Raw genomic sequence first — 26155 nt, 5'->3', positions numbered from 1 at the left:
CACCCTTCACACATACACAAGCTCACTCCAAACACAAGACTAGGTGGCGATTCCGCACACCTCACATGGGCAAAACATTGCAAGAAAACATACTCACAAAACCTCAAGCTTTATTTAGAGAATAAGGCGATGAAATGGGGAGCATAAGGTAGGGGAATGAGAAGGGAGAGCGTGGTAGAGCACATGGCGGATAGGTGGGAGTTGATGGCGAAGACTCGCACGAGGGTTATGGCCATCATCCTTTATTTAGTTTCTCTTCATCTTCCATAGCCCAAGGGTGTAGAGGTCATGCTCAAGACGAGCATGGTGATTGTGGTGATGGTGATGGTGTGGGTGTGTGTGTGTGTGCACTAGGCACACACAGTGCATAGTGTACTCTTTGGTGATGGTGTGTGTCCTTAGTGTGATGGTGACCCCTCTTTATATAGGGGAGGAGGGGGGAGAAATTCTAGAATTTAGAAATGAAGAAATCATTATCTACATAGGCCATGTGACTGTGGGCCCCACTTGTCTAGCTGTGTGTATATGTGCCAGAACAGCAATCTCATGAGAGAGAGACTAAGAGAGAGAGATGGGTTGATGAAAAAAAGTGAGAGGTGACATGGAAAATAAAGTAATTACAAGAGGGGAGAGAGGGGAGTGTGTTCAGAGGTGAATCTGTGTGCAGATGTGTGTGAACACAAGAAAAATCAGGTAACCACCGGGTGGGGATGGGTCTGTGGGCACCTTTTTCAGTGAAACTGAGTGTGTGTGAGTGTGGGGGAGGTTAATTAGCTACAAGACAAGAGACAAGACGCCCTTTAGAGAGAGGGGGGGGTATTTGGGTCATGGGATATGATAGGAGAGAGAAAGAGGGGGTGGGGTATACTATTTTGGAAGATAGGGTAAGTTGCATGTCAGTTAGGGTGCATTATTGGCGAGTTATAATGCATTATTGGTGAGAGGTGGGGTAGCTTGAGAGGAGAGAGAAAGGAGAAAGGACAAGGGGAAGAGAGAGGTGGTTAACCTTTTGAGTGGAGGAGAGAAAAAAGGACACCCGGCGGGGCAACAGTGAAGAAAAAGGAGGCAAGGTGGGGATGGGCTACCCCGCAGGCATGAGGTGGCCTATTTTACCTATCTTATATATTTACATAATCATACTTTATTTTTTTCTTACTTTTTCCAATGCCTTTTATCACTCCCTCCCTAAGAGGGGGTTTTCATGGGGTGGGGACGAGAGAAGAAGGGTATGGGAGCTTGGCTTGTGAAAAGCCCCCATCATTAGCCCTCCCCTTTTGGCTAGAGGCATTCATGTCTCTAGCTCATCTATTTGATCATTATCGTCGGACGTGGCGGCTGATGGTGTGTCCTCATCTGGAATGTCAATTGGTGGAGCCTGGTCAAATCGAAGAAAATAAGGTTTAAGTCGCCAACCATTTACCCTGGTTTTATGAAGTTTTCCATCAGCCTCCATAAGCTCGTAGCTTCCATTGGCATACTTTTTCCTGACGATGAAAGAACCTTCCCATCGGAGTAGGAGTTTCTTATCCTTGCGCGTGTCGAAGCGATTGTCATAGCGGAGCACCAACATTCCTTTCTTCAATTCTTTTTTCCGGAGATGCTCGTTAAAGCTAAGCCGTCTATGCTCTGCTTGTGCTGCATGATAATTTATTGCTTCTTCTCTGTCCAGCTGCAGTCTTTCCAAGTTGATGATGTGATCTCTCAAATGCATGTTGGGTTGTTGAAGTTGGCTCGCCATTACTCTGAGACTTTGTAGTTGCACTTCAATGGGCAAGATTGCTTCCTTACCAAATACTAGATGATACGGTGTGAATCCCAAGGATGTACGAAATGAAGTTCTGTAGGCCCATAAAGCTGGTAGTAGATACTTATCCCAGTCTCCAAGATGATTGTTTACCTGCTTCGTAATAATTTTAGAAACCATTCCATTTACCTTTTCAACTAGGCCATTACATTGAGGATAATATGGTGAAGAGTGTCTCCTTGTGATGCCCAGTTTCTGCATTAATTCTCCTACCAAGTCTGCTCTGAAACCTGGCCCTCTATCAAAAATGATCTCTAAAGGTGTGCCAAACCTACAGCATATGTGCTCGTAGATAAATTTAGCTACCTCTACCGCTGTGATTCTAGTGGTGGCTGTAGCCTCTGCCCATCTAGTCATGTAGTCGACCCCCATGATAATGTAGAATTTTCCTGAGTTGGCCCTAGGTAATGGCCCAATGGCATCGATACCCCATTTTTCAAATGGGCCATATGAGAGAATAGGTGTCTGTGGTTCATGCATAAGTGACCTAGTGCTGGCCTTTTGACACAACTTACACGTTTTGCACCAGTGGTGTACATCACGGTTGAGGCTAGGCCATATGAAGCCTGCTTGCAAGATTTTCCTACTTGTTATGTCTAGGGCAAAGTGACCACCACAAACCCCGTCGTGACAACTAGCAATTACTCATGTGATTTCCTGAGAGAGAGGGACCTTCTTGAGTATTTGGTCCCTACCCTTACAGTACAAACTGTCATCATTGATAAGTCGATACCTTGTGGCCTTCCGCGTCAGCCATTGCTTCCGTCCCTTTGTTAAATCTGATGGACATTCCCCTGTTTCCAAAAAATGCATGATGTCAGGCAAGGCATCACTTCCTTGAAATAGAGGGAGCTTTAGTTTTATTGCTCCAACCACCACTTCCTGTAGTCTTTCACTTGCTAGGGCATCTGCTTCTTGGTTTTGAGCCCTTGGAATATGGTGTATTTGAACTTCTTCAAACTTACCCAACAAGGTTTTTACACCACTTAAGTGAGTCCTTAAACTAGGATTCTTGCATGTCCATGCTCCATTTACTTGCCTTACCAGAAGTAGAGCATCCCCAAATACATTAAGGCGTTGTACACCTTGTGAGACGCACCATTGTAGACCCTTGGTTAGTGCTGCATACTCAGCTTCATTGTTAGAATGTGAATATAACAATTGGCCCAACGAAAATACCTTTGTCCCTTTGTCATCAAAGACCACTATGCCTGCAGCTGCTTTGTCGGACGCTCGCTTGTAGGCTCCATCAAAGTAGAGAGAGTATGCTCCTTCTACCATCGGTGGTATTGGAGGTAATCGGACTTCTCCTTCCTTAGATTGCTTCTCCTTCCCTTCAAAGACTTGGTAGGTCATGAGTCCCCCCAAACTTGCCCTTGTCGTGCTTTCTACCTGTACCGTGTAGTCAAACTCTTGCAGACGAACTAGCCATTTAGTAATTCTAGCAGACACATCCATGTGTTGTACAACATAGGGAAATATTTCATCCGTGGTTAGAATCACAAATTGCTTAGGCAGCAAATATGACCTAAACTTTGTAGTTGCAAATCTAAGAGCTAGGACTAAGTGTTCCACATGGGTGAAACCTTCCTCTCCTGCTGTCATCATTCGACTAGAGAAGTAGATTGGCCTCATGAAAGATGTCGTCGTATCCTTTTGGAGTAGCACAACCCCCAATGAGTCATCACCAACACTTGAGGTGACATAGAATTTTTCATCCCACTTAGATGGTGAGATAGTTGGCAGAGTGGCTAAGACCTCCTTTACCTTGTTGTAGTGATGTTCGCTTTCCTCGTCCCAAGTGAAAGTTGATCTTTGAGTGAGTTGTTGCAGTGGTAGAACAAGTTGTGATAGATGTATGAATCTACTTAAGTACCTCACCTTCTGTAGAAAAGAGACCAGTTGACGTGCGGTCGTTGGTGAAGGTAGGGCTATGAGTGCGGACACCTTACTTGGGTCGGCGTTGATACCTCTTGCTGAAATTTCATGGCCTAGTAGAATGACTTTACTCTCCCCAATGTGACATTTATCCACATTTAATTGCCCACCTAGGCTCTGCAACCTGGCCAAACCTTCAGTTACCTTTTCTAAATGTGAAATACGGGAGCTATATATACAAAAATCATCAATGAACACTCTTATGGATGTTCCAAAGAACGGTTGAAAAACATATGTGACATATCTTTGGAATGTGGCAGGTGCATTTGTGAGACGAAATGGCATAACCCTGTATGCAAAACAACCCCATGGCATGATAAAAGTGGTTTTTAGCTGATCTTCCAAGGCTATGCGTATTTGAAAGTATCCAGAATAACCATCACAGACGGTATAGCATTCAAAACCCGCTACTTTATTCAGAATTTCATCCAAGAAAGGGAGAGGAAAGTGGTCTCTCTTTGTAGCTGCATTTAGTGGTTTGTAGTCAACACAGACCCTCCACTTACCATTCTTTTTAGGCGTCACCACTATGGGTGACACCCATTCTGAGTTTTCTACTGGATAGATGAATCCCGCCTCCGGCAGTTTCCTTACCTCGGCCAAGAGTGCCTTTTCTTGTATGACCCCCAGTCGTCGTAGCTTTTGCACAACTGGTTTTACCCCTTCCTTCAGCTTAATATGATGTTCCACCACTGTAATGCCTGTGCTTCTTTCATAGTTGTCAATGAACAGGTTAGGAAATCCCATCAACATTTGCAAAAAACTATCTTTCTCCTCAAGTGTTAATTCCGTAGACAACATACCCTTCAACCTACTTCCTCCTAGGCCAGGTGATTTGCTCTCCTCTTCATTGGGTTGCCCTTTTGGTGATGGATCACCAGTTGTGCTTACCCTTTGTGGATCCTTCATAATGATACCCATCACATCAATGGAACTGTCACTTTCGTCGGTGGATGTGGTGTCCTCCTCAGAACTGGAGGATTCGCTAGTGGTTTCATCTGCCGATGTTTCCAGATTCATTTGCTTCTGCTTGCCAATCCTCATGTCGTAGTAGATTGTCTCCCCTTTCTTACCGGTCATGCATAGAAGGCCAGTACCCCAGTCCTGTTTTGCCTTCATGGCCATCAACCATGGCCTTCCCAAAATTAGTGGATAGCCCTCCCCCTTAGTAGGCATTACAAAAACATCTACCTCTACCTCAGTGTTGAAAGCTTTGATTTTCACGGCACTTACCACACCCACACACTTTACTTTTGCGTTGTTTGCCATCTTTGCCTTGCATGGAGAAGGCCTGTCAACCTCGAGCCCTAATCAAAGCATCATAGCTTCGCTCATTACACAGATTTGTGCACCTCCATCAATGTAGGTGTTTCCAACCCTCTTTCCTTTTATGTTTACGTCGACAATGGGAAGGATGTCATCCATGTTGCATCCCGAAATTGCTCCGGCTACCTTTGTTTTGGAGCGTCTTGTACTTACCATTTTAGACCATTGTCGCCTTACTTTAGGTACAAGATGTAGCAGCTGTGGCAATGTAATCTTCGGTCCTTGCTCTGCCACATCCAATGTTAGATCATAGGGCTTAGAACTTTCCCCTAGCTGGAAGTCGATGATGCCCAATTTCCGTCGTGGCCTGGATGGCCTCTTGCTAGTTTCTCCTCTGATGCTTCTCTCATCATCTGATTGTGTAGCTTTCTCCCTCCTAGCTCTTTTCACAGACATGGCTTCAAGTGGTTCTAAAAAGGTTACCTTCTCCTTACCCTTGTCCCTCTCCTTTGCTCTGGGTGGATCCACTACTACGGCTTTTCCTTTCTCTTCTAGCCTTATGATGTTTACAGGGCGATCAGGTGGTGGGGCTGGTGTAAGAGGTGGAATGGATGCTTGTAGTGGTGTCTGGGGTGGACGTAGAATTTGTGTTGGTGGGGTTGGTGCTCGGGGTGGGGGTGTTGTTTCTCTAGGGGGTGACAATTGGTTCCTCCTACCTCCTCTATTATAGTTTTGTCGTGGTGTGGGACAATAGAACATACCGTGACCGGTCTTCTCCGCAGTTGTAGCAATGATACTCCCTGTTTTGTCGTCGTGCTCTTCCAGGGTCTTGATCTCTTTCTTGACTCCTCCCTTGCTGTATTAAGTGGACAGACAAATTCTGCAGTTGGTCAGTAATATTGCCCAACATATCTTGTTGGTCATCTCTTACCCCAAGAGCCGGTGGTGGTGGTATGGTGGTTGTCGTAGTTGCTGGTCGACGCGATGTTCCTGCTTCTGTTGACTCGGTTTCTTTGGCTTTCATTCGTAGCTTCTTGTCCTTAAGGCGAGCAATCTCAACGGCTAACTCGTACGTAGCCGCGAATCTACCTTTCACCTTCTCCTTGAGAAGCGGCCATAAGCCATGCGTGAACCGATCTTTTTTTAGGAAATCGGATGCGGCTTCCCCCCTTGCCAGTGACTCAACCCACCGTTCCCACAAATCCACTAATTTGGACTCATAGTTGGCATATTCTAAAAGACCCTCCTGCTTCAAGTCTCTCAACTTGTCCCACAACTTTTCTGAAGTGGTACCTCCCCCAAAGCGCCTCTTAAAAGCGGATTTTAAGGGTTCCCAGTCATCCTTGGTTGCTTGTGGAAGTGCATTGTACCATGATCTAGCTTCTAGCTTCATGAGATGCTTAAAGATTCTAACCCGGGATTCATCCGTATCTTTGTTGCTCACTACACATGCTACTTCAAAGTCATCTAGGAAGTCTGTTACCAAATCCTCCCCCTTCTTTCCTTTAAATGTTGGAAATGCTACACTTGCCATGATTACTGAGAGAGAGCTAGAAAGACACACTGCTTAACTTGCAAAAGTTTTTTCTTCTTTACAAGGAGGCGTGTATACCCTCTTATACTAGGACATAGATCAAAACTTCAAACGGTACATTGCCTTGTACCAAAGGTAAGACAAATGGTTGATCTGATGCCAGAACCTCAAAAAATCGCTCCCCAACCAGCATGGTGTCAATGACGTGTTGGTAGTGAGCCTTCAAATCCAGTATTACCTTGATTGAGCGTACACGTGTTGGTATGTGTGATCTGTCTTGAGGTAGGTTGTATTGATTCATGTGAAGCTTAGAGGTGCTTGATCACTGTCCAAGCTTGTGGGAGAGGGTGGTGTTCTTTCCTGAAACAAACTCAGTAGATCCCTAGTTTCTCTAGTGAGAGTGTGAGCCAATGATTTCGTTATCTGTGCTGCAGCATCAGGTGCTACTTGAAAACTGACTGTGATAATTACCTCGGTGACTTGAGTTACCCGATTCTCAAAGTAGCATAGTGTTGATTCTCTATTGTGTAGAGCTCCTTCCATTTTGTTGTTGTGTGTTGGTTGTAGGTTGCGGACATGGTTTCGACCTTCTTCTTCTTATTCTTGGCACTTGGCCTATGTATATCCACTGGGTTTGGCGTGTTGGTTGACTCTCCCACTGCAAATCGATTACCGTTACGCCTGGCACTCAAGCTTCAATGGAGATGCGGAGTTCGTCTAGTTGTGCTTGGAGCTCTTCTTCTTCTGTCGTCCAATTAGCAAATCCTGCTAGCCATTCATCCATTCACAATAGTTTAGGGGTTTCAGTCTTGTAAACTGAAGGGTTTCATGAAAAGATCCTCAATGGGGGCACCAAATGACGGGAGCAAAGCGAACCCTGAACCCCGACGGCCTTTTGACACCGGGGACCGAATGGCGCACCTCGAGCCTGTCATGGTAAAGCAAACAGGGAACACCACCTAGCTTCAACGGCTAGGACGCAAACAACACACAACCATAACAAAGTTTTCATCCAAGAGAGATGGATGCTTGGGAGTAATGATGAAGAAAAAAGGCAATGAGATCAAGTGAGAGAGAGAGAGAGAGAGAGAGAGAGAGAGAGAGAGAGAGTGAGGGAGGGGGTATAGCGGCTTAGTACTTGGGTACCACAAAAGGATGGCGAATCCGCACACCCTTCACACATACACAAGCTCACTCCAAACACAAGACTAGGTAGCGATTCCGCACACCTCACATGGGCAAAACATTGCAAGAAAACATACTCACAAAACCTCAAGCTTTATTTAGAGAATAAGGCGATGAAATGGGGAGCATAGGGTAGGGGAATGAGAAGGGAGAGCGTGGTAGAGCACATGGCGGATAGGTGGGAGTTGATGGCGAAGACTCGCACGAGGGTTATGGCCATCATCCTTTATTTAGTTTCTCTTCATCTTCCATAGCCCAAGGGTGTAGAGGTCATGCTCAAGACGAGCATGGTGATTGTGGTGATGGTGATGGTGTGGGTGTGTGTGTGTGTGCACTAGGCACACACAGTGCATAGTGTACTCTTTGGTGATGGTGTGTGTCCTTAGTGTGATGGTGACCCCTCTTTATATAAGGGAGGAGGGGGGAGAAATTCTAGAATTTAGAAATGAAGAAATCATTATCTACAGAGGCCATGTGACTGTGGGCCCCACTTGTCTAGCTGTGTATATATGCCAGAACAGCAGTCTCATGAGAGAGAGACTAAGAGAGAGAGATGGGTTGATGAAAAAAAGTGAGAGGTGACATGGAGAATAAAGTAATTACAAGAGGGGAGAGAGGGGAGTGTGTTCAGAGGTGAATCTGTGTGCAGATGTGTGTGAACACAAGAAAAATCAGGTAACCACCGGGTGGGGATGGGTCTGTGGGCACCTTTTTCAGTGAAACTGAGTGTGGGGGAGTGTGGGGGAATTTGGGTCATGGGATATGATAGGAGAGAGAAAGAGGGGGTGGGGTATACTATTTTGGAAGATAGGGTAAGTTGCATGTGAGTTAGGGTGCATTATTGGTGAGTTATAATGCATTATTGGTGAGAGGTGGGGTAGCTTGAGGGGAGAGAGAAAGGAGAAAGGACAAGGGGAAGAGAGAGGGGGTTGACCTTTTGAGTGGAGGAGAGGAAAAGGGACACCCGGCGGGGCAACAGTGAAGAAAAAGGAGGCAAGGTGGGGATGGGCTACCCCGCAGGCATGAGGTGGCCTATTTTACCTTTCTTATATATTTACATAATCATACTTTATTTTTTTCTTACTTTTTCCAATGCCTTTTATCACTCCCTCCCTAAGAGGGGGTTTTCATGGGGTGGGGACGAGAGAAGAGGGGTATGGGAGCTTGGCTTGTGAAAAGCCCCCATCAAAAGCACAGAGAGAGGCCCTCCCCGCTGCAGCACATCATTGGGAGGAGGAGGGTCTCACAGTCGAGTTCTTGGCAGACTTTTGGGAGAGGTTGTGGGACTCTAGACAGCCGAGGCGAGTCACCTTGTTTCAGTGGCTGGTCGCACATAGAGCCACAGCAGTAGGGAGACGGCTAGTGCATAGTGGTCTCTCGGCCACATGTGCAGCTTGTGACCATTTGGTGGAGAGTCAACGTCACTGTCTTTGGGACTGTCCCTCGGCACAACAGGTGTGGCTACGAGTTCTTCAGCTGATGCGTGCTCTCTCCACGGCTCGACAGTGTACTTGGGGGGCAGCGGTTGCGTCCACCCTCACGGGCCTGGCACTTAAGTTTGAGCTATCTTCCACCTGCAGGATGATAGTGATACAGCGGGGGAGACCTACACTCCAGCCTGCTACAGAGCTTACCCCACAAGAGTGGTGCAGTGAGAGAGAGGAGTGTTGGGAGCTCATCAGTGGCCTAACACTTTGGTTCATCTGGCGGGCCTGCTGTTTCCGCATCTTTGACGCTCGCCCTGTGCCACCTGTAGAGACTGTTCGTGACTTTTGGCTAGAGCTGATCCATAGTCTCGGAGAACAGCTTGAGAGACTACAGGGCAGCTCCGAACGCATGCGGGAGCGCCGCGAGGCTTTCCTTCGACTCTGGTGCCCTAGGGCCTTTATACACCATAGTCTAGGGGGTGCTCAAATGGCGCTACTGTCCACCTGTGTGGCTCTTTCCTCCTCCCATCTCTTGATTTAGCCTCATTGTATATATGTTGTTTTTTCATTGGGAGAGTCTCCCCATCATGCTTGTTGTAGCCCTCTCCTGCAGAGGTGGTTGTAGCCCTATGGGCAGTCTTCATTAACTAATAGAAGGATCTTTTTCTCGAAAAAAAAAAAACATATACTCTCTCCAGGCGCATAATGTGGAAGTCCAGGTTCTCTTTGTACTTAGCTAGCTTCAGCATCAATTCGAAACCAGTTGATTCCATACATCCCTCTTCACGCCATATTGTTCCACGTTTGCAAGCACAGTTTCTGCACCAATTTTGCATCCACAAATTGTGTGAGCTTCCATTATCAAGGAGTATGGTCATGTGGTGACCATTGATCTCCTGGGGGAAACGGAGAAGATCGTGCTTATCAAACACTTTGGTGTTGAAAGTACAATTCGTGCATGAACTCTGCGCTAGGTGATGGATTTCAATTCGAATAACATCAGAGTTACCTGAGATCTCATAAATTTGAACCGAAGGGCGGCCTTGCGGTTTCTTGGGGCAATCTTTGATTTAGTGGCATTTCTCGCCACATCCGAAGCAAGCCCCCTTTTTCACTGCATCAACGATAACAGCATTCTTGGCTTTCTTGTTATCTTGAGAAGGTTTCAACAGCGATCTGAACCTTTGCTAGAATTGAGCCACTTCCTCAAGTGCCCTTGCCGGTTTGGTGATCTGAACTTCTTTTCTTCTCATAATTTGCCCCATATATTAAATGGAACGTCCTGTCCTTTGCCACTGCATCCTCGACGTCAATCGGGGCTTTATCTTTGATCAAGGCCCAACGATAGTCTTCATGCAAACCCAACAGATACATGTGCATAGCATGCGTGTAATCCACTTGCAGAAGGTAAGCGCTTCTTTGAAAACTATTGTATATTTATCAAAAGATAGAGTTTTCATCGAAAGACTCTGCAATTTTGTGTAAGCTTTCAAAGGATCCATCTTTGCAAAATCCTTCTTGAATTTCACACAAAAGTCAACCCACATCGTAGGCTTCTCTGTCATGTCGTGCCACCAGGTCAGCGCCTTGCTACACAGATATAAAGAGTGTCACAAACGAGAGCGCATAACAATATAAAATACATTCGGATAAATAGAATTTGTCACTTATTACTAAAGCCAAAGGATATAGAGAGAAATAGATAGAGAGAGAGATAGAGAGTGAGAAGATCGACACAGTATAGGGGACAAGAAGATGGGCTGGTCCCCCCCCGTAATAGTATTTTTATTACTGAGGAGAAGTCTATACAAGCACTTGAACCGAACGTATTACCACGTTCGTTCTAGAATAAGACTTGATGGTTCCCAGAAGCCTCAGATTCCGATTCCTAGGGAAAAACCCTATTCCAAGGAACTTCCGTTCCTTATTCCAAATCCTTGAGAACCAAGGTTCTCGCCTCTGGATCTCACCTTCCAGACTCAGGGCATGACATCCCTGCAACTCTCTTTTCCAACTCTGTTTCCAGAGTCCTCTTACCGCAGAACAACTCTGCTTTCCCAGACACGAAGTCCTTGCGAATCCCAACTTCCGGATCACAACTTGAGAGACTACCTCTCTCCGATCCGTGGATCTACTTCCCAAATTCGGGTACGAAAGCCTTGGGCTGATCAGGCTCTACTTCCTCAGAGCGCTTTTCTCTTGCAGAGGCTCATGCCTTCCTCTGCTCCTACTCCCTCACGAAGAGGAAGTACACCTGCAATCAAATACTTAGAGATCATAACATGAAAATCGTTACCTTCAAAGTCTCGACGCTCGAAACGCAACTCGGTTCTCGAAAAGCAATTCCCCGGAAGAGATCTCTACATAGAAAATCCTCTCTTCCAATCCTACACACGAAAGACATGTATTCTCGGGTTCCTTCTCGTAAATCATCCCCATCCACGACGTTTATGGGCTGAAATAGAGAAAAACAGCAGGTTGTCGCAATGGAAACACGCTCCGTAGGCACTTCCTCGTGAGGGAACTCGCGCACTGGGTTTTGGGCGACATCGGGTACACTTGGGACAGTCATGGGCATCACCGGCAAACGTGTTCTTTGCGGGTGAACTCTGCAGCAGCATCTCCTTCTTGCAAAAAACTGATCCTCCCCTCTGAGTGAGGGCATGTGATGCTTTTATAGCTCTTAGCCACGGGCACGAATAGCTGCTAACGTAGAGATCGCAGCGAGGTTTTTTTTTTTTCATGTCTTTTTTTACGTTGTTCTGCCCGAAAAAGAGAGAGAAAACGCTGGCTGATCTGTTGCCTTATTTATCAGATGGCTGCCCACTTATTAAATGGGCGGCCGGCGTATTTTAAAAATAGTGTGAATCTGCCTAAAAACTCAATAGAACCTTATAAGTTAAAAACAATGCTTTCACAGCACTTCCCAGGCGTCCCTGGATGCAATGACATGCACAGTTGCAATGCAGGCATAGAATTCCTTGCAGAAAAGCATCTGCTTTCCTGCAAAGAAATCCCGCTTTCTCAGAAAGCATCTGTTTTTCCTCAAAGTTTCCTCTGATCCCATCTTCATTCATGCACAATTCCAATACAATTCGGAATTTTCTCTTGACTATAGATATCCCCTTTCCGATGCACCCGTCACCCACCTTGTGACGCATCAAGAATACCCATCACCTAGTCCTTTCCTACCAAACTTACGGTACAATCTCCTTCATGATGCTCTATGTCACCCATCCTATGACACATCAAGGATGGTGGATCCACAATAAATATTTTCACCTTTTCACGTGTAAAAGATAGAAAGAATAGCCTTACAGTTTCTGCAGCAATTTGATAACATTTATGCCCTAGGGAACTACATTGAAGAATCAAAGATCTTTCGAGCCGCCGGTTTTCTCCGACATAATGCTATGCAGTGGTGGAATTCGATAGCTATCAAGACGTATGCTCCAAGGACTTGGCAAGCTTTCAAGAATATCATTGCCCAGAGCCACATGACATCCCTCTTTGAAGTACAGCTTCTAGCAGAATGGGGTAGCTTGAAAATTCTTGCCATGGAAACCATGGAAAACTGCAAACAAAGATTCCTCAACGTTTACCTGCCGGTGTCTTTCTTCAAGCTAATAGCCTTGGAGGACCATTGCGAGCGCTATACCATTGGCTGCCATCACCTCTACAAGAATATTGTTTGTCGAAGCAAGTTGCTACTATACAAATCTTATGGACCATGTTGTGGTTGGTTACAAGCTTATGAAAGGACAATTACAAAAGATCAGCTGGCAAACACTAAGAATCCTCGACAACAACGCACAAAACCCGGGGATTCTTGTGACAATTCGACCAATCAACAAGACACCTTGCCAACGCGAAACTCTACTGCGAGAAGGTAGATGCTTTGAATGTTTCCAGACGAGACACAACTCCTATGAATGTCCTACAAAAGGAGATAAGCCTCTAGAGCAACCTCCTGCTAAGAAAGCTAAAACTGCAGTGGGACTTGTTCCCGACATTTATGCATCTCTCTTGATGGTTCCAAAGAATTATGCAAAGCAAATGGGAGATTAATGGCTTCAACGTACTTATCTTCTTCGACCTAGGAACCACTGAGAATTTCATCCATCCACAGTTCCTGACATAAATGGACTTTAAGTATGATCAGTTTGCTGGAAAACTAGTAGCCGAGCTCACCACCGAGAAAACTCAAAAAGTTGTACCCCTCATTGGCGCTCTTCCGTTCACCATCCAAGGGTATCATGGCAAGACAGACTTAGGGCATTGCGACGCTCTTTTGGCCATGCCCTAGCACGACCGAAATGATGCTACCATCCGGATCAAGAACCGTACCGTCAGTTTGGTGGAGCGAGTCGTTTGAGAATACTATTTGGATTTAAAATGAAATTTATTTGTTTTGAGCTTGTCTTGGTGCCTTTTTTTTTTTCATTTTTTTTTAACGTTGTTTTGCCAAAAAAAAAGAGAGAGCAAATGCTGGCTGATCTGTTGCATTATTTATCAGATAGCTGCCCACTTATTAAATGGGCGGCAGACGTATTTTAAAGATAGTCTGAATCTGCCCAAAAACTCAATAAAACCTTACAAGTTAAAAACAATGCTTTCACAGCACTTCCTAGGCGTCCCTGGATGCAATCACACGCACAGTTGCAATGCAGACATAGACTTCCTTGCGGAAAAGCATCTGCTTTCCTGAAAAGCAATCCTGCTTTCTTAGAAAGCATCTGTTTTTCCTCAAAGTTTCCTCTGAACCCATCTTCATTCAAGTGCTTGCTTTTCCTTGTGCACAATTCCAACAGAGTTCGGGATTTTCTCTTGACTATAGATATCCCCTTTCCGATGCACCCGTCACCCACCTTGTGACGCATCAGGAATACCCATCACCTAGTCCTTTCCTAAGGAACTTACGGTACAATCTCCTTCACGCTGCTCTATGTCACCCATCCTATGCCGCATCGGAGATGTCCGTTCCCGGATGGTCGGATACTTCTTTCCAATGCTCCCTGTCACCCATCCGATGTGACGCATCAGAAGAACCCGTTCTTGGTGGCCTTACAGATATTCCCATTCTCAGTGCTCCCGTCATTACTTTGAATGATGCACTAGGAATACTCAGTACTCGGATGTCTCCAGTGAGAAAAACCCTCCCACTTACAATCCCAATAATTCATTTAAAATTATTTTTCTTGGTGTTTCAAGCGAGAAAACCCTCTCACTTATAAATCCAATAATTCATTTAGAATTATTTTTATGTCAGATAAAGCCAATTTAGCAACATCCCTCTCACTTATAAACAGTTGTCCTCAACTGTAGAGGTCCAACCGAACTACCGGGGAGAAACCGGAAAGATTCCAAATCTTGCTCAATGGTGAGTTGCGCTAGTCCTTTATCAAAAGAGAACTTAAAAATTAAATTAAACTAAAATTCAATAATTCAATACTTACCTTACCGGTTCATGTCTTTCCTCTAGTACCTTGAGGATATCCTTCACCTTTCATTAAAGTTACAAGCCATGTAAGAACTTGTCATTCGCGTCTTTCCAACGGATTGAAAGTTTCCTCATCCGAGAATCTGTTAACTCAATTCCACCTTCACAATTCCGAGAAGAATAATCATCCTATAAATCAATCTAGGTATATGTCCTTGCGCATAACCTTGCGCTATTAGCCTTGAGGATATTAAACCTCTTGTGTCCTCCCGCATAGGGCATGTCGAGAGCATTAAGCTCATGTGAATCTTCCTGCGGCAGACGAAGTGTGTCATCTTACCAAAATAAGTTCTTATTCCGGGCCTTTGCTTTGGGTAGGCCAATTGTTCTGATCCAAAGTTTCCTTATCCAAGACTCTGTTAGCTTGATTCCGTCTTCTCAAATTCGAGAAGAATAATCTTCCTAGATATCAATCTAGGTATCTGTCCTTGCGCATAATCCTGCGCTGTTAGTCCAGAGGGTATTAAACCTCTTGTGTCCTCCCACATAGGGAATGCCCAAGTCATAGAGCATTAAGCTCAATGTCTTTCTTTCACAATTTGCGATCACCTTAAAGAAGGTTCTTGTTCCGGGCCGTCGCTCAACGTAGGCGTCCGGACAGTTCCAATCCGAAGATTCCTTGTGCATGGCGGCACTTCCTTCCAATTTTTTTCCTCCTGCGAGTTATTACCACCAACAGTGTTTTCCAAACGCCCATTAGAGTCTCTTCCTTACAGAATCATAAAAAAATGATTCACCTTGCGAGCATCAATGATGCCTTGCAAAATCTCAGGCAAATAGGATTCTAGCCATAGCATTTTCTGAACGTACGTTTAAACCCGGTTCACAATAGAGCGAACCCTCTTTGATTCTTAGGGATGTTCTCCCGTATGTAATTCTTACCATTTTGAAACAGTTGGCGAACTATATTCTTACGAACATAAAAGTTCGAATTTATTCCAGCAGCGTGTAAATGCTACTTGACCTGCTCATGGAGAAACATATACCGCATCCAAAAGTTGCTACTGTAATGGTAAAAGCACATAGCGTACTCAATGATCAACAACCATCAGAAAACCTCTTCTCTGTAGAGAAACTCAAATTCCTTCTATCGAACACATCTCAAATAGAGATTCTCGTGTCGGAATATCCTTGCGCGCAAAAAGGTGCTCAAGAGAGTATAACAAACTCTCGTCCAATTCCTTAGCATAGGTCTGCATCTTTGTGTGTTATCCATGTACTCAAAGGTGTACATAATTCTTAAGTTGTGTTAGAGTTTTGGTGAACCTGAGAAATTTCCTTCCCTTCGTCAGATCCTTAGAGTGAAGACGCTCAACCTAACGATTCCTTGGCTCGATCTTAGAGCAAAACCCGCTCATCAAATAAGCTAGGATTTCAATCCTTGGAATCCTCGAGCACAAGCTGTAGCAGTCTCTTGCTCCTTTACTCATAAAGAGAGTGTTCATTCACTTGTGCGAAAAGCACTACCATATCTTCCTGGGTAAGGAGTGTTGGTTCATAAGGTACTCAAGCTTAGTGAAAGCTTTTCTTGCTTGAAATCGCGAAATGATTCCTTCCTTTCTCCCGTCCTACTTGCAATAGCAGGTAATTTGTTGGAGAACTACCGGATACCAGATCAATAGTTGACCTTTCGGCTAGTTGAGCAAACCCATTCATTTCAGAAAACATTGATCCTACACTCATAAATACTTGAGAGTGATTGTCCTAGTTAGACACATTCATATCTCGTGCATAAAAGCAATAAGCATTTTATGAGTTCCTCAAAGATTTAACTTTGATCAAAGACCTGCCCTCTCACTTAAAGTTTGAGGGTCAAAAACTCAGGAGTTAAATTGAATTCCCTTACTCCAAACTTTCTCCGGATAGCAATGTATGCTTCGAAGAGAGGTAACAAAAATTCGTTGTTTCTGTGTTGAATGGTTCTCGTCCCACTGCGGGGATTGTATTCTATGTACACTAAGGTGTACACTTGCATTCTTTTATTACTGACTCCACCTTCTGCTGCAAAGTATCTTGCAGATGGGTTTACAAAATGCGGGCAAAAGTCCTTCGTTAAATTTGTTCATCTTTCCTTCCTCAGAGAGGATCAAGAATGGAGCTACCTTGACAAGAGTGAACCACTACTTGCTTTGACTCGCTCGCGTTCCTATTAGGCAAACCGATCCCAATCTTCTTGGATGCCTTCCTCAAAGCGTAGAGGGAAAAAAATTTGGCGACAAATTCAGCCTTGAATTGAATCCAAGTCTTGTTGTAAGTTCCTTGTAGAGCTTTGGTATACCACCAAGTACTTGCAATCCCCTTGAGGTGTTTGGTCACATGCCTCACCTTCGACACTTTTTTAAAAATTGCCGTTTGCAAAGGCAACTTCAAACTTGTCGAATGAAAGCGGTAGCTTTCTGGGCATCTTCCCTTCCGTCAAAAGTATCAAACTTGACTCGAAGTGTTCCTAGGTCTAGAGACCTTCTTCGTATCCTTCCCAAAATGACGGGATTTCTTGGCTATGGTTCTGGATTGATGTTCATGAAAATCTTTTGGGTTCTGAAGAATCTTGAGCATTCCGTTCCTTCGATTCTCTAGGTTCTTGAGCATCAAGCTCTTGTCGCCTTCTCAGAGAATCCCAAGTCTTGTGTCGACTTCTTGCAAAGAGGGAAAAAAAAAATTCCCAGCTTTGCGAGCTTTTCTTGCAGGACTTAGGGTTCCGCCTGCTAACTTCTCTCTTGGCTTGTCATGGCTTCTTCCCGTATCTTCCCAAAGTCGTCCTTCTTTACAGAGAAAGAGAGGAGACCATGCTCTGATACCACTGTCACAAACGGGAGCGCATAACAATATAAAATGCATTCGGATAAATAGAATTTATCACTTATGACTGAAGCCAAAGGATATATAGAGAAATAGATAGAGAGAGAGATAGAGAGTGAGAAGATCGACACAGTACTGGGGACCAGAAGATGGGCTGGTCCCCCCCCCGTAATAGTATTTTTATTACTGAGGAGAAGTCTATACAAGCACTTGAACCGAACGTATGACCACGTTCGTTCTAGAATAAGACTTGATGGTTCCTAGAAGCCTCAGCTTGTGATTCCTAGGGAAAAAACCCTATTCCAAGGAACTTCCATTCCTTATTCCAAATCCTTGAGAACCAAGGTTCTCGCCTCTGGATCTCACCTTCCACAATCAGGGCATGACATCCCTGCAACTCTCTTTTCCAACTTTGTTTCCAGAGTCCTCTTCCCGCAGAACAACTCTGCTTTCCCGGACACGAAGTCCTTACTTGGGAATCCCAACTTCCGGATCAACACTTGAGAGACTACCTCTCTTCGATCCGTGGATCTACTTCCCAAACTCGGGTACGAAACCCTTGGGCTAATCTGGCTCTAGTTCCTCAAAGCACTTTTCTCCTGTAGAGGCTCATGTCTTCCTCTGCTCCTACTCCCTCACGAAGAGGAAGTACACCTGCAATCAAATACTTAGAGATCATAACATGAAAATCGTTACCTTCAAAGTCTCGACGCTCGAAACGCAACTCGGTTCTCGAAAAGCAATTCCCCGGAAGAGATCTCTATATAGAAAATCCTCTCTTCCAATCCTACACACAAAAGAGGTGTGTTCTCGGGTTCCTTCTCGTAAATCAGCCCCATCAACGACGTTTATGGGCTGAAAACAGAGAAAAACAGCAGCTTGTCGCGATGGAAACACGCTCCGTAGGCACTTCTTCGCGAGGGAACTCGTGCATTGGGTCTTGGAGACATCGGGTACACTTGGGACAGTCATGGGCATCACCGGCAAACGTCTTCTTTGCGGGTGAACTCTGCAGTAGCATCTCCTTCTTGCAAAAACTGATCCTCCCCTCTGAGTGAGGGCATGTGATGCTTTTATAGCTCCTAGCCACGGGCTCCAATAGCTGCTCGCGTAGAGATCGCATCTTTTTTTTTTTTCCAAATTTTTTTTTTCCGCTGCTCTGCCAGAAAAAGGGAGAGAGAAAACGTTGGCTGATTTGTTGCCTTATTTAGCAGATGGCTGCCCATTTAATAAGAGAAAACGTTGGCTGATTTGTTGCCTTATTTAGCAGATGGCTGCCCACTTATTAAATGGGCAGCCGGTGTATTTTATAAATACTCTGAATCTGCCCAAAAGCTCAATAAAACCTTCTAAGTTAAAAACAATGCTTTCACAACACTTCCCAGGCATCACTAGATGCAATCACACGCACAGTTGCAATGCAGACATAGACTTCCTCGCGGAAAAGCATCTGCTTTCTTGAAAAGAAATCCCGTTTTCTCAAAAAGCATCTGTTTCTCCTCAAAGTTTCCTCTGAACCCATCTTCATTCAAGTGCTTGCTTTTTCTTGTGCACAATTCCAACACAGTTCGGAATTTCCTCTTGACTATGGATATCCCCTTTCCGATGCACCCGTCACCCACCTTGTGACGCATCATGAATACCCATCACCTAGTCCTTTCCTACCGAACTTACGGTATAATCTCCTTCACGATGCTCTATGTCACCCATCCTATGACGCATCAGAGATGTCCGTTCTCGGATGGTCGGATACTTCTTTCCGATGCTCCCTGTCACCCATCCGATGTGACACATCAGAAGTACCCGTTCTTGGTGGCCTTACAAATATTCCGGTTCTCGGTGCTCCCGTCATTACTTTGAATGACGCACTAGGAATACTCTGTACTAGGATGTCTCCGGTGAGAAAAACCCTCTCACTTAAAATTCCAATAATTCATTTAGAATTATTTTTCGTTGTGTTCCAAGCGAGAAAACCCTCTCACTTATAAATCCAATAAGTCATTTAGAATTATTTTTATATCAGATAAAGCCAATTTAGCAACAGAGAGGAATCGTATGAATCCTCCGTTAGTCATGCTCCCCATGGAGATCAAAATACGTGGTCTACTAATGAAGCCAATTATTTACAACCAGTTCCATACACTCCTCTTCTCCTTAAAAACTAGTGGTTTTGTACAAAATTGCGGTAGAAGGACCACCCTGTAAGCGCCCAAAAGCAGCAATCTGCGTCCTCAATTGTTAAAGATGGGTATCGGTCTCGGAAATACGCACAGTCGTCGACTGAGCCGTATTTTTGAGAGCGGCAAGATGGGCGTTAAACCCTTGCACGACCCCTTCAAGAGAGAACAAGCGATTGTTCGTCTGAACGTTTGCGTTTTCCAGAGTAGATAGTCGATTGAGCCGTATTTTCGAGGGCGGCAAGATGGGCATTAAACCCTTGCACGACCCCTTGAAGAGAGGACAAGCGAATGTTTGTCTAAACATTTATGTTTTCCAAAGTAGATATACGCTACTCGAGGCTCTGGAAAGTGCATGTGATCCATGTGTATAGAGCATGCGTGAACGGAATTTGAATGTTACCTGGTGCGTCGTCACGCTGTGTATCCGAGCTGGAGGAATCCATGGCCAAAATCCGGTTGCCCGTAGGGCGGTAGCCTTTAGCTTTCACCCGAATCTTTACTTGATAAACTTTACTTGACTTTACGACATAGAGAAAACTTAAAGAATAAACCTGTGAGACTGGAATTAACACTTCACACAGAGTTCTCTCTAGACCTAAAAATCTATCAGGCCCTGTCAAGGAGAATACAGCATGAAGAAGATGTCCACACAAAGGCCCACCCCTGAGAGGAGTGTCAAGAGATTTCCACAGGCCTGAAGCATAGAAATAAGCAGGCAACCACGTGGATAGAGGAACATCTGGAGGTGGTGGCAAAACCCACTGGATAGTCAAACTCCTCGGCTAATCAAGGAGATTTTGTATCGTGCTGTCCGAAAGCAATGCCTACAATGAGAGGCACTTGTGACTAGTTCTCCAAAGAATCAACAAAAAGCTGACCTGGACACACCAAGTGCACCTCAGACTGATCCTGAAGTACCTTTCCAACAACAACAATGTGTCAATCAAGCACCAATTGAGACTATTATTGACCTTTTACTTGAATTGTATGTGTTACTACCTAACTTCAAGTGGCTTGAAGTTCCACACTACTTTATTAAGGACACGGCGTCGAAAAGTTGTTGTCTCTCTTTTATTTCATACTTTTTTTATCTAAAAATTTTCCTACATGTTTCTTTAAGACTAACATCTTAGCCTTCTCTCCGTAGGTCTTTCTAACTTGGTCTTTTTCGTTAGTTTGGTTAGGCATCAATAGTCGAAAGTTTTCTTTCTTTCTAGTTTCCACCCTTTTCCATGATAGGAAAAGAGTGGAAACCCATTTTCTTTTTTGTTTCCACCGATTTCTGTTTTAAAGAAAAGCTCATTTTATTTTTCGTTTCCATCGATTTCTGTGCTAAAGAAAACAGAAAAAAAAAAAGGAAAAAGAAAGACGCAGAGGGAGGGAAAGAGTAGAGAAAGAGTTGAAGATGGAGCAAACTGTCTCGAGCACATAGTGTAACACTCAGTTTACATAAATTTTGCCAAAATAAATTGTAAGAAGATGGTCTAGTAGCTTTCATTTGATCAAAATTCAGGAGACAAGTATGATGAGTCCCATGGTATATCTCTTTAAGTTTTTTGGGATCATGACAAAGGTTGAATTTCCCATCAAAAACGTCCAAAAACCAAAATCAGCATGTAAGAGCGGGCTCAATTGCTTTCAGGTTGGATAAGGATAAGATGCAAGAAGGTAAATTCTACAGTTACTTTAAAAGTAGAAAAAGCTCTTTAAATTAAGAATGAAGTTATGTGCATAAAGTAGTGGGTTGAAAAGAAGGCAAAGAGCAAGTCAGAAGAAAACAGAAAACGAATTAAAGGTACAGAAATGAGAAAGCCACTCCTAAGAACAAGATGAAAAACATGAATGAAAGCTCAAAAGAGGAAGCTAGGAGACATTGCAAGAATTCTAAATGGTTCTAATAGGAATGATTGGTTGTAGAGTACTCAAAAGCACTGAACATACCTGTACCGCATCCGCGGAAAGCGGTAAAGGATGTTAACAGAGAAAGGGCCCTGATTTTAGAAATTTGAAGTCTAGACTCGAGGCGAGCTTGCTTCTTTCAGAGAACACCTCTGGAGGAAAAGGAGTTACATGAAGATAATAACTGTTTACCCATGAAGGTGGATCATAGAAGAGAACACGAATCAAGATGCAACAGGCACAATCATTATGGATGTCCCAGTTATTTTTTAAGAGGTAATTGAAAGGGAAAATTACCAAAATTCCCAAAATACCCCTCAAATTTCAAAAATTCCCAAAATACCCTTGTATCTATTTTAGTTGGATTGTTCACGATTTCCTAATCTTTATTCTTTTTTGACAATGGAGATTCGTTGTTTAGTGCTTAGCATGTAATTTGTCACAAATTACCTCCCAAAAAAAGACAATTATGTCTAAAAATAATGAAGCAATTCATCTTCAAAGCCTACATAACCACCTCAAATTCTAGTTTTAGTATCTTGTACTGATAGACAATCAGTCTTCTTCTAAACGCTACAAATTTTTTATCTTTGGATAAATTTACTCTCACAACCAGGGGTCTTTTGAGAATTTTGGAAAATTTGAAGGGCATTTTGGGAATTTATGACAAAATATGAGGGGTACATTGGGAATTTTTGAAATTTGAAGGGTATTTTGGGAATTTTTACAAATTAGAGGGGTATTTTGGTAATTTTCCCGAATTGAAATCCTGTCTACTGTCACTCCAACCAAAACTGGAGATAGCAGCTACAGTAAAACAAGATAAGAAATGCTTTTGGAGAGAAGTAAATTGCCTTAGCAGCCTCAACATAGATTGAGGGATCTGGTTTTTTCTTCTGTACGTCATCGCCTACAAAATAGTCCAACATTTACAAGAAGATAATCTTTACTTTGTTGAGATACAGTAAGGAATTTGTAAAGGACTTGTCAATTTCACCAGAAATACAGAGACATACCTGCTAAAAAGCAATCCAATTGCTCAAGTCGATCCTACACATGAGGTTCAAGAAGGTGCGATCAGAAACAATGATTCTCCCTCTTTCACCTCCTTCAATGCATTTCTCTCCCTCCACCTCTTCCCACCATCCTTTCTATCACTCACTCATCCTCCCTCCCTCCCTCTTGACTTTTTCTCAAAAACAGCCACATTCATTAATCATATCAAAGGACCACTGACAGCTGCAAAATGCTAGCCAAAAGATTCACCAACCCCCAACAGAACAGTGATAGAAAGTCCATTATAAGTCGGAAACCAAGAAGTGGCAACACTAGACAGATGCAATACAACAAAAATGCCACTTTTGGGGCCTACAGAGGATACCATGAAGTACATTGACACATACATTTCACGCGTTCGTGAGAAAACCATAAAAACTCTCAACATCTCATCCCATACTTCGAAGATGGACCTATACTTTGAAGATGGACATGGATGGTGATTGGCATCCTCCAAGAGCTGTGCTTTGGAAATAAAATAATGGAGAGCGATTAGGATCCTGCAAGAGCCACTCCAAATGCAAGAGCAACTATGAACAGAATCAAAAGACAGTTCATATGCAAATAGACTACATGCTTTCAGATCTCAAGGAGATCTTGGGAACTTACATGCCCACAGAGAGGCATTTATTTTGGCTCTTCTTGCACTCTTGACAAAGGTGAAGTGGAGAAAGAAGATAAAGAAACTTGTAGTTTTCTCTTGACATCTGTGGTGGGCAAGAAGGGGAGAGGAGATCTCATAGTTCTCTCTCGTGAGCAAGGGAAGAAGAGGAAGATCGAGGGCAAAGGGAGCAAAACATCCACTCTCTCTCCCAATCTCGTATTGAACACAAAGCTCCAAGGCTGCTTTTGATGGGGTTGGATTTTTGATTCAGGGATTTGCATATCAAGGTGTACACGTAGTGGCGCATATAATCGGATTATAATAGGGGTATCAGTGCTCATAAATGAAAGTTCTAGCTAAACTCCTCTCACAGAAGTATACCTCCCTATAACAAAGCATCCATTTAGTGACTTCCATGCCCCCAAAAAAGATAATCCTCAACAAATGGATAAATGAAGCAAGAGGATCAACTAGAATCTGGATCACAATTATTCACAGAACTCCAATGGTCTAAACCAGCGCCAAAAGGAACCTCATATGCTCTCACAATTCTACACTAGAAAGGGCATCAAGCTCACTTTAAATTAGGTGCAAAATGCTATCAAGATCACTTGCAAATATACACTTCACCAAAAGAAACTATGAGAAACTCAAAGAGGGGGAGCTAAAACATAACAGATCCCGAATTTTAGTATCTAAAGAACAGGACCTTTGTGACTCGTTCATTGCAAGATTTGTACACTAGCACACATGCTCATAAGATTTGGCCCCATTGTCTATAAATCACTGTCCTCTGAAGCACTTGTGCTCTCAACTAGCCTTGCATTGTCATCATGCTAGATGCATTGAGATAATGCCGAAACTTCATGGGGAAGCCATGTACAAGAAGGGTGATAACGTTATCAATAATGCAATATGAAAACAGTGTTTGATAAGAGCTTTTCAGCCTTAAAATATTCATTGCTTTGAGAAATTAAGGGAGCGAATAGAAGCCCATTACTCGAGAGTGTAAAACCTGAGATCGATCAAAAGCTGATATATGATGAGGTAGACTAGCCTATGTAACCAAGTTAACCTTTCTACATTCATTTGCAGATTCCTTACGATGTTCATTTTCAAATTTCTCGGTGGAGAAAAGGATTCTTTGATGGAAAGGAAAAAATTATGTCCCTTCGGCACCATAACTAGCAGCACTAATGACTGCCATAATAATTCTTGCACACCTTGTGACGGTGTCCTCGCATAGGTAAGACCTTGCAATTGGGTACATAAGACATGGCCAATCTCAAGCCAGACGTCCTCAAGCATGTCAGAGAATAATGCTAGTGTAAACTCGCTAAAGAAAAAGGCGTAAAGGCATCTGATTTATATCTTCCTTCAAAGGAATATAGCAACAAATTGTTTCAACAGATTTGGTATTATGCCTACCAAGATCAGAATGGGACAGTACTGCAACGTTGGCCACGGTAGACTGAATGGCTTACTTTATCCCTACAGTGAGAACAATGCCAACTCCACCAGTGACATTCCCAATTCCTCAATCCATTGTTTTTGCTGAAAACCAAAGGTTTATGGGTTATTTTTCATGACAAGCGTATGCCAGAAGGAATGTTATGGTAGGGGGTATATCATGATCGAGTCTCTCATGGTGATCATGCTAGACCTTCACAACCTACTAGACGAGCTCACAAACATATGCTTTTCTATGCAAGACTTGGAGGAGCTGTGTCCCACAAAATAATTGGGTGACTGAAACCGGCCCGTAGGGCGGTAGGCGTTGGCTTTCACCCGAAATTCTTTACTTTATACAAACACACACAGAGCACTTTTGCAAAGAGAACCTACGACGGGAGTTAACACTTGAATACACACACGGCTCGGAAGCTAGAATGCTCCGAGCAGACGCCGACAACCTGTAGGCCCCAAAATTGGCGCCCCTTTCGGTATTTCTTTATTCTTTAGGAGGGGCGCCAAATTTGGGGCACCTAAAGAATAAAGAAATACCGAAAGGGGCGCCAATTTTGGGGCCTACAGGTTGTTGGCGTCTGCTCGGAGCATTCTAGCTTCCGAGCCGTGTGTGTATTCAAGTGTTAACTCCCGTCGCAGGTTCTCTTTGCAAAAGTGCTCTGTGTGTGTGTGTATAAAGTAAAGAATTTCGGGTGAAAGCCAACGCCTACCGCCCTACGGGCCGGTTTCATGGTTCCATTGCTGGGATTTGAACCATCACGAGGACGTGGCAGTTATTAACCATGTCACAGAGATGTGGCAACTGCTAACCTTCGTTGTTGGTTTCTTTCCAATGGGGTTTATTTTATTTGTTTAAGACCCTCTTTTTGAAGTAGCAAACGGTCGGACATTGTATGGCCAATGTGAACGGTAGATTCACCCGCAGACGGGAAGTGGTCGGCATTGGAATTCGTATGGTAAGAGGATGTCTAGGCTCAGAGCAAGATCATATAGGTCCCCCCGTCGCACTTAGCAAGTTGGTGGATACCAAGCTATGCACTCAGTTTTTCCACCACCCACGGTACATCCTGGGTATTTCGGGGGTGCATCAGTGTTCCAAAGTATAGCTGGTTATGCGTCTGGAAGTCAGCCGTACATGCCAGGAACAGTGTTCGGGGGTATGCAAGGCATCATGCCAAACCCCATGTATGGTACTATCGGCATGTAGCAAGGTTTCCACTGCAACCAGGGCCAGTTTGGGGTGCCACAGGGTCATTTTGGCATGGCTGGTTTTTCTGGACAGCAGCCAGATATCGCACCTCTTACGCAAAATGTGCATGGCCAAGGCGTGCCGATCATGCCTAGTACAGTGCCCATGTTGCAGACCATTCCGTATGACAACTTGGGGACACTAGAGAAGCCGAAGGCTTACAAAGAAGGTGGTGCAGCGGTAAAGTTCAGTACCTTCAGTGGTTTCGAGGATAAGACAAAGGCACTCACTTTCCTCCAGCAGTTTA

At 44.0% G+C, this 26155-nt stretch overlaps 1 protein-coding gene across 5 annotated transcripts in view; it reads right to left on the bottom strand.

Moving 5' to 3' along the window:
- Positions 1 to 26155, bottom strand: part of LOC147461397 (Haloacid dehalogenase-like hydrolase (HAD) superfamily protein) — a 149153-nt gene that overhangs the window by 86682 nt on the left and 36316 nt on the right. For 4 of the 5 annotated variants that reach the window (XR_015187589.1, XR_015187590.1, XM_086508960.1 and 1 more), the window contains exons 6-7: positions 22549 to 22582; positions 22387 to 22442 (exon numbers count right to left, since the gene is read on the bottom strand). Coding sequence is in view for 3 of the 5 variants with exons in the window: in XM_086508960.1 (XP_086365086.1) it covers positions 22387 to 22442; positions 22549 to 22582 (90 nt within the window). In the remaining 2 variants the exon portion in view is untranslated. Of the gene's footprint in view, positions 1 to 21612; positions 21685 to 22386; positions 22443 to 22548; positions 22583 to 26155 lie in introns of those variants that run through there. The other variant, XM_086508961.1, reaches the window with a different exon arrangement.

Source organism: Adiantum capillus-veneris, chromosome 3 (genome assembly GCF_014529385.1).
Source record: "Adiantum capillus-veneris isolate H3 chromosome 3, ASM1452938v2, whole genome shotgun sequence".
Taxonomy (NCBI): Eukaryota; Viridiplantae; Streptophyta; class Polypodiopsida; order Polypodiales; family Pteridaceae; genus Adiantum; species Adiantum capillus-veneris.
This window is presented reverse-complemented; position numbering and strand designations above follow the sequence as displayed.